The sequence below is a fragment of the Amphibalanus amphitrite genome, unplaced genomic scaffold, assembly GCF_019059575.1.
Source record: "Amphibalanus amphitrite isolate SeventyFive unplaced genomic scaffold, NRLGWU_Aamphi_draft 000758F_arrow, whole genome shotgun sequence".
NCBI classification, from domain to species: Eukaryota; Metazoa; Arthropoda; class Thecostraca; order Balanomorpha; family Balanidae; genus Amphibalanus; species Amphibalanus amphitrite.
Window position 1 is genome coordinate 244,629 of NW_024882252.1, and position 12,383 is coordinate 257,011.

General features: G+C 51.4%; 1 protein-coding gene across 1 annotated transcript in view; it reads right to left on the minus strand.

Moving 5' to 3' along the window:
- Positions 1-12,383, minus strand: part of LOC122365710 — a 46,436-nt gene that overhangs the window by 11,669 nt on the left and 22,384 nt on the right. The window contains exons 11-15 of the mRNA XM_043337149.1: positions 12,066-12,208; positions 11,646-11,775; positions 11,130-11,320; positions 10,676-10,811; positions 155-351 (exon numbers count right to left, since the gene is read on the minus strand). Of these exons, the coding sequence (XP_043193084.1) occupies positions 155-351; positions 10,676-10,811; positions 11,130-11,320; positions 11,646-11,775; positions 12,066-12,208 (797 nt within the window). The remainder of the gene's footprint in view (positions 1-154; positions 352-10,675; positions 10,812-11,129; positions 11,321-11,645; positions 11,776-12,065; positions 12,209-12,383) is intronic.

Sequence of the window (12,383 nt, forward strand, 5' to 3'; positions counted from 1 at the left end):
CTGGCTGATCTGCGTTTCGGTATATGACTGGCATGTGTCGCATAAAAAATGATTGAACCAGCTGTATACCGACTGGTCTGTATCTTTGGAATCAACGACCGACTTTACTACTTGACTGACCTTTCACACACCACCGACCCGTGCCGTGACTGACCTGAGCCGGCGCCGCTCGGTGGTCCGCTGGTCCAGGCTCCGGGGCCGGGCGGTGGCGGCGGAGGTCCTCCCGGTCCCTGGCATCGTCCGTCCCTCTGGTAGGAGCTCCATCCGAACTCCGGCTGCAGCAGGTCCCGCACGCCGCCCTGACCCAGTCCGCGGCTCAGCAGACAGTTGTCCGTCCGGCTGTAGGTCCGTCTGGAAACGGGACAGACAGGGCTGGTTATCGAAACACACAGTGATCATTAGCAAGGTAGACACATTGATGGCTAACGAGAAGCAAAAATCGGTAACGTATTGACACCGCCGCGCCCGTCGATGCGCGTACTCCGGCTGTCTCTACGGTCTTTTGTCTGATGTCTTTAAAAACCAACACTCAGCAAGTACATATGTCGGTTTTATTATTGCATATCGCATAGGGAACACGCCGAAACGATACCAATAGTATAGGTCTACCGACACATACAAATGAGCTCCTGACAAACCATGGCTAACCAAACAAAAGTACACGCAACAGGTCCAGCGCTGGTAGCAGGTCAGCGGCAGTCACACATACGCACGCATCGCCTGTCCAGTTTAATTAGAGCACGTATGAATCAGCGTGTAACAGGTGTGTGTTTATCAAATGAACCGCGGTAAACGGTCAGGGAATAGTCACGCGACGCCAATATGACAGACCCGATCCTCAGTATGGGGGGGGGGGGGGGGGTGATGGGGCGGCACACAGGCGCGCTGCAGCAGCTTCTATATGTGTGAGAGGAAGTGACTGTGCTCACTGAACTGACACTCCCGGCCCCGCGGGGGGAGGGGCGGCACCACCACGTGCGCCCCTCCCCTCTGCGCTCCCCGGGATGTGGCGGCGGCATGGCCCATTTACGTGCCGAACTAACCGGGGATTAGAGTTTTTAGGGGAAGGACGTGAACTGGGCCGCTTAGGGGAGCACCTGCCTGCCATGGGCGCTGGCTGTTTAAGTGTTTAACTAGGACGGGGGTTCGCTATAAATGGGCAATACAATTTGAAATTGATTCCCATCCCATCACAACTGCTTAACCCGCGACCTGGTGGGGGGGGGCTATTTTTTGCCCCCCCCCCCCTCCAGACTTTTCGATATATCTCCAGAACCGCTGCGCCGATCGTCACCAAACTTTCAGTACCCTCCCGGACATCAATTCTACACATTGTGACCAAAAATTTTTCCAAAGGCTATGATAGGTTGGCCGGAAATGACGTCAGAGTGACGTCATGTTCTGCCGTTTTCGACCCAAAAAAGAGTTTCGCGGGAAGAGCTGGGGCATTCCACGATAGATCGTACCACTTTTTTCCAATTTGACACCCTCATCTCTCGGAATTTGACGAGAATTGGTCTCAGGGGTAATCAGGGGCTCTGAATCCACCTGTAACAATTTCAGGCTTATCAGATAAGTATTTTTTGAGTTATAGTGTATAACATTTTTTGGATCTTGCTTTGCAGCGCTAAGTTTGGCGGGCTGTAACTCTAAGACGGATTATTCAAATGCCAATTGTTATATAACATTGAACTTGCAATGAAACAGAGATTAATATGTATTTTTGAAATTTCGAAAAATACGTTATTTTTGATATATGACATATCGAGTTTTCTTTCATTTCTATTTTTTGGACTTTGGGACCAAATTTTTTTGAATTTTTATTTGTTTAAAAAAATATTTGGCTAATTGTTAAGAAGTATGCAAAAAATTAGGAAGGTGTTCTTTCTATAAATGCATTTATTTTACGTCACGATAACGGTTTCGAATAGTGATTTCGGTAGGGAAGCTTACAAATGGCGTGGTAAAGCTGCCTAGTGACATCACGGGTTACTGAAGTTTCAATTCAAGTCTGAGTCATCTGAAAAAGTGAAAAGAGGGTTCATTCAACCCTCTTTCCTATAAGCGCGAGGGTGAAAAAGGCTGTTTGGTTCTGACATTGTTTGGGACGCCAATGACCATAGCTGTCCGAGATGAAAGTTACAGGACGCATACATGGTGTCCTCCAGAGGTCTCACAACTTGTATATCTGGGAATTTTTCAAGGTTACATGAGGTCAGGTCGGTCACGTGACATCACTGTTATAAATCAATGGGGAAATATAAAAACTGTTATTTTGGCGCCGAGAATGATCTAAAACTATCCCACGTACATGGTATCGTGCTTTCATGCACTCCTTGCAAAGTGCAATGCTTTACTTTTGCATTGTTAACCTTGCGTGACGTCATTTATGACGTCACTAGGGTCGTACGAGTTTTTCGTCAATAACTCCCGATCAAATGGAGCTAGAGAGTCGGGAAAGCCACCAATGGACTCGGGAAGACCTTCCGAATCGAATGATATGCCATATGATACCCTTTGCCCAGCTTCGTGACCTGAGTGGCTCTGACCTGACCTTGACCCGAGGTCAACTACTTAAGTTGACCTCACCCTAGCAAAAAGTATACCATTCGATGCACCTGAGCTAGGCGAACACAATGATGCCAAAATCGCGGCTCTGCGGTCATTTTTTGCGAAGTTATTTACTAAAAACCGAACCCGTAACTTCAGTTGAATATATATCACGTGACCTGACCTCAGACGCTACCGGTTAACCTGAGACCTTAAAATCGGGTACCAATCGCTGCGACTTGTAACGGCACACACGCTCGTTTTTTCCGCGAGGCTCTAGCTCTATTAGAAGCGAAACGGCGTGCTGGGGTCGTATCAACCCCTCCGAAACCCATTTTGTTTGCGGGAAAATGAGGAACTTATAGAAAGAACACCTTTCTAATTTTTTGCATGTCGATTTGCAATGACATGAAGATTATTTTGAAAAAATAAAAATGTGAAAAATTTTGGTCCCAAAAGTCATTAGAGGCAAATGAAAAAACATTAAGGTTTTTGCTCAACAATGAAATTTTTTCTTTGGAATTTTTAAATAGTAATATTAATTTTTGATTCATCGCAAGCTTAGTGTTGTTTACTTTTTGTTGGTTGCTTAACCCGTTCTTGAGTTATAGGACATCAAACTCACCGTTACATACCGAAGTTAAAAAAATGTAATGCAATATAACTCAAAAAGTTTTGATCTGAGAAGTCTGATATTTTGCCAGGCGTCTTTGGGGCCTATGATTACCCCTAGGACCGATTTTCATTAAAATCTGAGAGATGAGGGTGACGGGCCTGGTACGATCTATCGTGGAATGCCCCAGCTGTCAGGCCTATAGCTTTGCAAATACAGAAAAATGATAAAGACATAAAAGCTGTAGATTGGACAGGGCTACAAAACTGCTATCTCGGATTTTTGAAATTTCTGGATTTTGACCCCCAAAAATCAAAAAATAATGTTTTTGGATATAATGATCGAAAAATCCAAAAAGTTTTTTGAATTTCGCAAAAACCGGAATATATGTGATATTCCTTACCGCCTTCCATCCACATACCAAATTTGAGATTGATACCTCTTTTTTGGCGACGTTAATTTGAGATTGATACCTCTTTTTTGGCGACGTACAACGGCAACAACAGAGGTCGCGCACAGCGGACGTACTGGGACCAGCGGCCCGGTAATGGAGAACTGCAGCGCCGGCAGCAGTCTCACTATAGGCGCGTATAATTGTGAGGGCTTCCTCTCAGCAGCGCATTACATCGCTGATGAATTACTGTCCCAGTGCGACATTCTATTTCTGGCAGAAGTCTGGCTATCACGTGCTGAGGAATCATACCTGCCCACCATTTTGTCGTCTCTAGAACCTGCTGATTTTTACTGCGTGCAACAGTTTGCCATGGAGATACCCCCGCGTGCCGGAGAGGGCCGGCCGCGGGGTGGAGTTGCTCTGATCTGCCGCCGTCGCCCAGGTCTCAGTTACCGTTCTGTGGACTGCGGTGATTCGCGCCTCTGTGGTGTCACCGTTATTGCTGACGACCGCCCGCTACTCAGCGTTGTAGGGTGCTACATGCCCTACTGGGACTCGTCCGGCGCTAATACAGGTGAATTTGCTGACGTCACGGGGAAATTGTCCGCAATCCTCTCCTTTCTTCGGCCGAGCGCGCCCGCAGTGCTGCTCGGCGACTTCAATTGTGCTTTATGCCCGCTGCCTCGAGAATCTCGCCCATCCACCTGGCACCGCCTTCGAGGCTACACGCCGAACAGTATGGCCATGCAGGAGCTTCTGGATGATCATGAATTCTCGGTTGCTGAGTTCAATTTTAACCAACCGGTTAGTAATACATACTCACGCGCTGGCAATCGGTCACACATTGACCATGTCGCTGTGCCCAAACTTCTCATGCCGCAAGTGCTAAGCTGCAAGATTGTGCCTCCAGATTTGAACAACCTGAGTCCTCATCTGCCGCTCATCTGCAGACTGGCCGTCTCTGCCCCTGCTAGCAGGAACCCAATACTGCATCAGGATGTCGGCCTTGCAAAGCATCCAGACATCCTCGATTGGAGCTGTCCTAAAAAGAACGAAACTTACAGAGCAGTACTGAGCGGGCTGCTGTCTGAAGTTCTTCCCGCCTGCGACGACTCCCTTGATGCCCTTGACGCAGCCATTTCGCAATGCGCCCATGATGCTGCTCGCATCGCCGAATGCTCGAAGCCACGCCGTTCGCCAAAGTCTTGGTGGACTGCAAGCGCTGCAGCGGCTCGGGATCGCTCTCGCTTCTGGTACCGACTCTGGGTCTGTGCCGGTCGCCCAGATTCAGCTCCTGTCGCCGACTGCTACCGTGAAGCTAGACGATCGTATCGTCACGCACGCCGTAAGGCCGCCACCTCACACATCGAGAAGCAGGCGCGGCTACTCCGTCTTCTGCGTCGTGATCGCAAGCTGAACAAGTTCTGGCACCGCGTCCAGCTGGCCCGGCGAGGCGGCCTTGCGGTCGGCTCTGCCTGCTCTGTGATTGATTTCTATACCCACTTCAAGACTGTCCACCACGACAGCCGGGAGCAGCTCAGCGACGAGCAGCGGCTCATTGCTGACGCTGTCGAAACTCGTGTCTTAGAAGCTCGTGCGGAGATCATCCACCGAACTGTAACGCCAGATGAGGTCACTCATCTGCTGAACCGCCTTCATCCTGGCAAGGCACCTGGTGTGGATGGAGTGTCAGCCGAGCACTTAATGTTCGGCTCTTCTCCCCCTCTTCGAGACGCGCTGGCTCGCCTTTTGACTGGCTGCCTATCTTCCTGCACTGTCCCGGCTTCTTTCACCGAGAGTATAGTGGTGCCGCTTCTGAAGAATAGTCGTTTCGATCCCAGTTGTCTTGATAACTACCGGCCCATCTCAATCACAACGTGTGCTTCAAAGCTCCTGGAACTGCTGATTTTGGAGGAACTGCAGTCTTCTTTTCACCCTCACGACCTGCAGTTTGGCTTCATCCCTAATCGTGGCACAGCGGAAGCTTCTATGCTCGTCGAAGAGACCGTACATTATAACCGGCGCGCTGGTCTCCCTGTGTTCGCTGCCAACCTGGACGCACGCAAATGTTTTGACAAGATTTGGCATGACGGACTGTTTTACCGACTCACAGAATATATGAGCGTCAACTGCTGGCTCCTGATCGTCTACTGGTATCGGCATCTATCCGCCAGAGTTACATTTGGTGGCACCAGCTCCGAAACTTTTGAGGTTTTACGAGGAACCAGGCAAGGCGCTATCCTCTCGCCGACCTTTGCGAATGTGTTCTTGCGTCCATTATTGGCGACGCTGGACCGCAGCGGCGACGGCGCTTACCTTCATCAGCACCACGTGCCGGGAGTGTGTTATGCTGATGACCTGCTCCTGCTGTCAACGAACGCCGCTCATCTCAGTGCACTATTGGTCCAGGTCGGTGACTTTGCGCGGGACTGGCGACTAGAATTCGTCCATCCAGACCATCAGAAGACAAAAAGTCACTGCATCGTCTTCGGTGGCGAGCTTTTGGCGCAGTCACCAACGTGGAAGCTAGCTGGCCAACCGCTCCAAACACGGCCTTATTCCGAGCACCTCGGCGTGACGCTCGACGCCCGCTCCACGGCTTCCCGACACGTCGACCAGCGTGTCAAAAGGGCTCGAGCTGCCTTTTATGGCCTAGCACCAGCTGGCATACTGGCCAAAAGCTTAAGCCCGGCTGACAAAGCTTACCTTTGGAAAGCTGTTGTCCTCCCGACTTTGATGTACGGGTGTAGCACAGCTCCTCTTCGTCCATCCGAGGTGGACCGCCTGGATGCCCTTCAAGCCGGATGTGTGAAGGCGGCATTCGGGCTGCCCCGCTTCGCACATCACTCTGCCCTCCTGACGGCCGCTGGTTTGGCGCCGGTTCGAGAGTTGTTGAGAGGCGCAATATTCTCTGCTCTCAGGTCAGCGATGGTAGCGGAGCACCGCTTAAAACAGACCATGATCACCTCCCTAGCGAAGCTGGCCATGTGCCCCAGAGACCTTGAGGGCTCATTCCTTCTACAAGTGTTTGAAATGTACAACAGGGACTTTCGAGCAGTTATGGAGCTGGCGGCTGGTGGGCCGGTGGACCCTGACCGTGTGCGGGCACCGCGGTTGGAGGACGGCTTGGCGGATAGCATTCGGCTGGTTCTTCAAGGAACATGTGAGGCCTCCAGGCGCCTATTGAGGCTCCTCACGTGCTCACATTGAGGCCATTGAGCACCTATATCTGAGATAACAGCTTTTCAGGCTCCCATTATTTGGGACCACGCATGTATATACTTGTATTTGTCGCTGTAAAAGCGGTGCATAATAAAGAATGATGATGATGATAGCGAAAAAACTGTTCAAAATTGATGACGTCAAATTTTCAAACTCAATTTTTAGCAATTCTAGACCCCGTAGCGCAAAACAAAGACCACCATTAGACTCCCCGTGACGAGCTGCATCGAATCAACACCCATTTTATGCAAAACTATCAACTTTAAAATTTGACCTTTTTTGGCCTGACCTTGACCTGAACTTCACCAGAAAGTGACCTAAGCGGTACCTGATAGTCTTATAACCAACACCATTCAGTTGGAAATGAAAAATTGGCCATAAAACATGTATCACACAACCTTAGTAAAGTTGGGCTCATGTGACCTGACCTGTGACCCTTGGTGACCTGACCTGTGACCTGACCTGGTATTACCAGTGACCTCTAATAGCAACATATCTACTAGGCAACTGACGCCCTACCGCTGATTCTCGACAAAATGCGTTTTCCTCGGTGTTATAGCGCATTCCCTAGAAGACCCGTGAACGGTGAAACATTTCATCTTTGACCTGACCTGTGACGTCATCGGTGACCCCGAGGTCAATGAAATTTGGTTTCCCTCAACAAATTTGACAGGCCTTTCGAACGCCGTTTGAATTTTGCGGATCCGTCCAGTAGTTTCGGAGATACGAGGGGGGGGGCAAAAAATAGCCCCCCCCCCACCAGGTCGCGTTATAAACAGACCCCACCAGGGCGCGGGTTAAACGCACCCTTCGGTACTTCTGAATCGTCTATGTGAATTGATAACACAGTAATAAAACTAATTCAAAAGAGTGTGGAAAGACGCGCCAAAAGTTTGTTTCCGTAGCAAATTTCTGTTCAGTTTAGATCTCTGTAGGTACAGAATACATAAATCCACACACACCAGGAGCCGCTCCCGTTGCACCATTCCCTGCGATCCTCTGCCCCTGACGTCATTGCACAACCGCTGCGATTGTCCGCCGAATCCGGCGCTCCGTGTCGTCTGCCGCTCGCCGACAATACGGGACTAGCTGGAGACGAGTCGAGGGTGAGAGTGGAACGCGACACCGGAACGGCTAATCCGGGGGTTCGGGGTTAGGAAGAGACACCGAGAGTTGTGAGCTATTCTAGGGCTGTGAATCGGTGGTGATGTGACCGATTCAATCAAGTCTGAGCTTATAGGGAGTTGGGATTTGGGAACTCCGATATATCCAAATTCGAACATGAACTTCAAACATGAACTTTCGATACAGCCCCTTCTTTTAATAAACCTGTAACCGGTCAATCGGCTTTACATATATGCGGATTGCGCAGTCAGCCCCCTTTGCTGCCTCATAAACGTCACCGTACTAAACGGGCCGTAAATCAGTCGCCTTGTTCGGAGTCGGGCCCTCCGGTAAATGACTGTCCCGTACGTCTCTCTACCCTCCCGTCCTGTTCAGGCCCTGGATGGGGTAAGGTTTGCGTGTGCGCACGCCGACACGCGCACCGCCTTGTTTACCGACCTCGACCGGTGGCTCGCCGTAAACACGGTCCGCCGGATGTCATTAGCTAAGAACAATGCAGCGGCAGACACCCGGCCCAGACGGGCGGACAGAGACGAGAGACGGGCCGACACCAGTCCCTGACGGGCGGACAGAGACGAGACACGGCCCGACACCCGGCCCGGACGGGCAGACAGAGACGAGAGACGGACCGACACCCGGCCCAGACGGGCGGACAGAGACGAGAGACGGACCGACACCCGGCACAGACGGGCGGCCGGAGACGAGAGACGGACCGACACCCGGCACAGACGGGCGGACGGAGACGAGAGACGGACCGACACCCGGCACAGACGGGCGAGGCCCTAAAACAGACGGGCGGACGGCTGGAGGAGGCGAGAGACGGGCGGACGGAGACGGAGGAGGAGACGAGACTGGGAGACAACGGGAGTGGAAGTCGAGTGAACTGACCAACGTGCAGTGTGCACTAGACCATTAGGCATAGCAGCGCCGCCTTTTTAAAATACTTGGCTCATGCGCATGAAAATTCATGAACCATCGTCCTTTCCGAGGTCCAACCTAACTGACTAAACGGTAACTGTATTTCAAAAGGGGATTTCGGGTACCTTTTCTAAGCAAACCACTTTCTCTGCGCCTGTTTTGGCCTGGTAAGGTCAGATGATGAAACGACCGTCTACTTTGTTCACGGTAGCGCGCTCGTGATACCGTGGTGATACCAGTCACGATGATTCGACCGAAAGGACCGTCTGGCGCGGCTATAATCTCCTTCGACAGGAAACGGTTCGAGGTTCCGAGACTCGGGCACGGGTAGAGCAGCCGCATGACTGAACGGTCCCAGCAGCCGCGCACCTGCTGCCATTTGTCGTCTGTCCTTGCTACCGTGAAAGGTCTCATCTGTATGGTGATTTAAGACCGTATTAGCAAGAGTTCTTCAGTCTACGCTCATGGGGAATTTATCAGGCTCCGGGTGCCGTCATGAGCTCAATTGTTAGATGTTAAATCCCTGCTAAGTCACTCGCTTGGATGCCTTATACTATGCAGCTCAAACAAACAACAACAAAAATGTTTCAGAGGAGGGAAGAAAGTGGGCGCAGTTACATCCGCAGCAAGAGTTCCATGGCCTGCGTATGCACTATGCGTAACAGTTTCATAGTTTGATCCTGGCAGGCACTACGGGGGCTGAATCATCCTTGAGCTTTGGTTCATTTTCATACCTATGCAACGACTTCGGTGAATCTGACGTCAAACCTCGGATCTCAAGGGCGCCAGTTAGAAAGCTATTCTTTTATGCAAGGGCAACAGTAAAGCACGGCTACTGAGGATCCAGTTCAACCTAAGTATAACAATGGCCTAAATCGCCACAAAAGTCGCACGGAAATGACGTAACAACAATACGCATATAAATCACAGTCAGAGAGGATCATCCATCCACAGGGGATGGGTGCCCTGCACCAGCAGGTGTCGCAGGCCAAGACAAGGACAAGTCAGGGAGGCTCGGCACTGGACTCGCCATGGCGAGACGGGTTCCAAGGTCCTCCCTCAGGGCCCTACAGGCATCCTATGGGACATCCACATAAGGAGTAGGAGACGGTAGCTTTCCCGGGATATTCCGAGATATTTTTTCTTTCTTAGACCACGGGCATCGACTTCCACATTCAAGTTAATTCATAAGGTGTGGGATCATTTTGTAAACGAGCATCCCGAGAAAAAAAAGGATTCGGTCAGAGCTGCACATGGGATGGAATTTGAAACCACGCCCAATACCCATCCCGAAACAGCTGGTGAGTTTATAACAGAATAACCCGGATCAACAGGAACTGCTTCTCGAGCAAGGTGAACTACCCTTACGCTTATTTCGCACTTCAGTGATAGTTCAACGGCCCCGGTTTTTATCTTTTCAAGTTGAGGTTAAGCATTCACCAAATCTGAACTGTGCTACGTGCGTAGTGTGCGCGTCGACGCATGACCAATGAGTGAGTGAGAGTGAAAACACCATGAAAGTGTAGCTACTGTGGTTTCTTTTTAATTTTACAACCCCATGAATAAGATAACGCACCGTGAACTTAACTTCCATGCATCTGATTCCGAATGAGGCACACCGTCTCGGGTGGTAGAGTTGCCCACCTATTTAGTGCATAGTTGCCGGAGCCGGAACAGGCGGAACATTTTCCTCGGACGACGGAGCCAGGACTGCCCAAAAATTGTATGGCACCGCATCCCAGGTTTTGTACCGCTTAAAGAATACACGACATATGAATGCCGTCTGCAAACCGAGGCCTGCAAACTGTGACACGCCCACGCCCTGACCTGACCTCTCTCCCGGTGTCACCCACCTGAAGCTGAAGATGCCGCAGTCCCTGAGTCGCAGACACTCGTCCTCGCACTGTCTGAGGTCAGTGACCTGCACCACACCCAGAACGTAGTTGTCGCGGAGCCGGGCATCGGGCATCACCATCCGGAAACAGAGCCCTGCCAGAGGTCAACAGAGGTCAGATCGAGGTCACTAGAGATCATCGGGGTTCAGATCAGGGTCACAAGAGGTCACCTGAGGTCGGCTTAGGGTCACCTGAGGTCACATACAGCTGATTCACCAGTTGACTAGGTGCTCAATAGTCAGATCGAGGTCACGTCTGGAGGTCACCAGAGGTTAGGTGTGGTCCGAGAGTCTCTTAGTCCAGGTCACGGTGGCAAAGGTCAGGGTAATCAGCGTCGAATCACCATTTATAACTTAGTTCACCCTAATCCATTCGCTCAGACATCTCAGTTCCGTTTCCCGCCCCCACTGACCGGTGTTGGCGGGCGGTCCGGGCGGACCGGACGGTCCGGGCGGTCCCGGTGGTCCCGGCGGCGGCCGGCCATCGCACCGGCTGCTCGGCAGACGGGTGTACGCGTCGTGCTCGTTCTCTGGTATCAGGTCGCGGGAGTCGAGCAGGTCCCGGCTCAGGCGGCAGTTGGTCTCGCCCACGAACGACGAGCGACTGTAGAGGCGCACAGAGAGGCGAGGTAGATACAGTGAAGTTATACAGCGGGAGACAATAATGGACATAGAAATGACGACAATACAGTTGAATAAGTTACTAGTCACTGCAAAAGAGGCTATCAAGGTTGCCGAGATCAAGGCCAAAAATATAGTATTCCTATCCCAAAATCATGCCTTTACACTCGTTAACTTTCCCTACACGTATTGGCTTCAAAGTTCGTTTTCTTTATCGTCCATCCTCAGTCTGACTGAGCCAGGAAGCCGACCCCGACCGTCAGACCCTCCCTCTCCTCCCCAGCAGCCCTCCGTATCCGGCAGCTCACCGGTAACTGAGGGTCTCGCAGCCGGTGCGGCGGCACTCCTGCTGACAGGCCAGCAGGGAGCCCGCCTGCACAGAGTTGTCCGTCCGGGAGTTGGAGACGCGCGCGTCCCGGGTCAGCAGCCGGAAACACTCTGAGGAAGACGCACAGTGCAGGGGTGAAACACGGACAAACGAGCATTGGCGGTAAACGGTGACGGAAAATTAACCGAGCGAAATCCACGATAATTATGCAAAATGCGTATTTTGAAAAGAATGCATGACATCTAAGCACAAGCAACAAATTTTGGCTAGAAGCCACTAATCAAATTAAAAAACTGCACAAAAATTTACGGCTTCTGTCGTATCTCTGGCCCAGGCAATGGTTCTAACGTGTAGCAACTACGCTACAGTGTTTCCTGCGATTTCCGCTAGGTGTCAGTACCGTCATCGTTGCCCTCCTCGGTCTCGAAGTCGCAGGCCCGACTGAAGTCACGCTGGTAGGTGTCGGCGCGCGAGTCGGGCTCCAGCCGACTCGGGTAGGCGTCCTCCCGCGAGACGGCGCAGTTGTTCCGTCTCGCCTGAGACCTGCGGGGAGACGTGGGCGTAAGGCCGGGGGTGGACGGTAGATATTAGCAGAGGTGGACGTCACTTTAGGGAACACAGACCGGCACTTTACGGATGTCACGGCATTGACAGACGGTAGTGGTCGATATAGGAACGTTACTGAAAGGGAATTTTACTGAATGAATCAATATCCCTG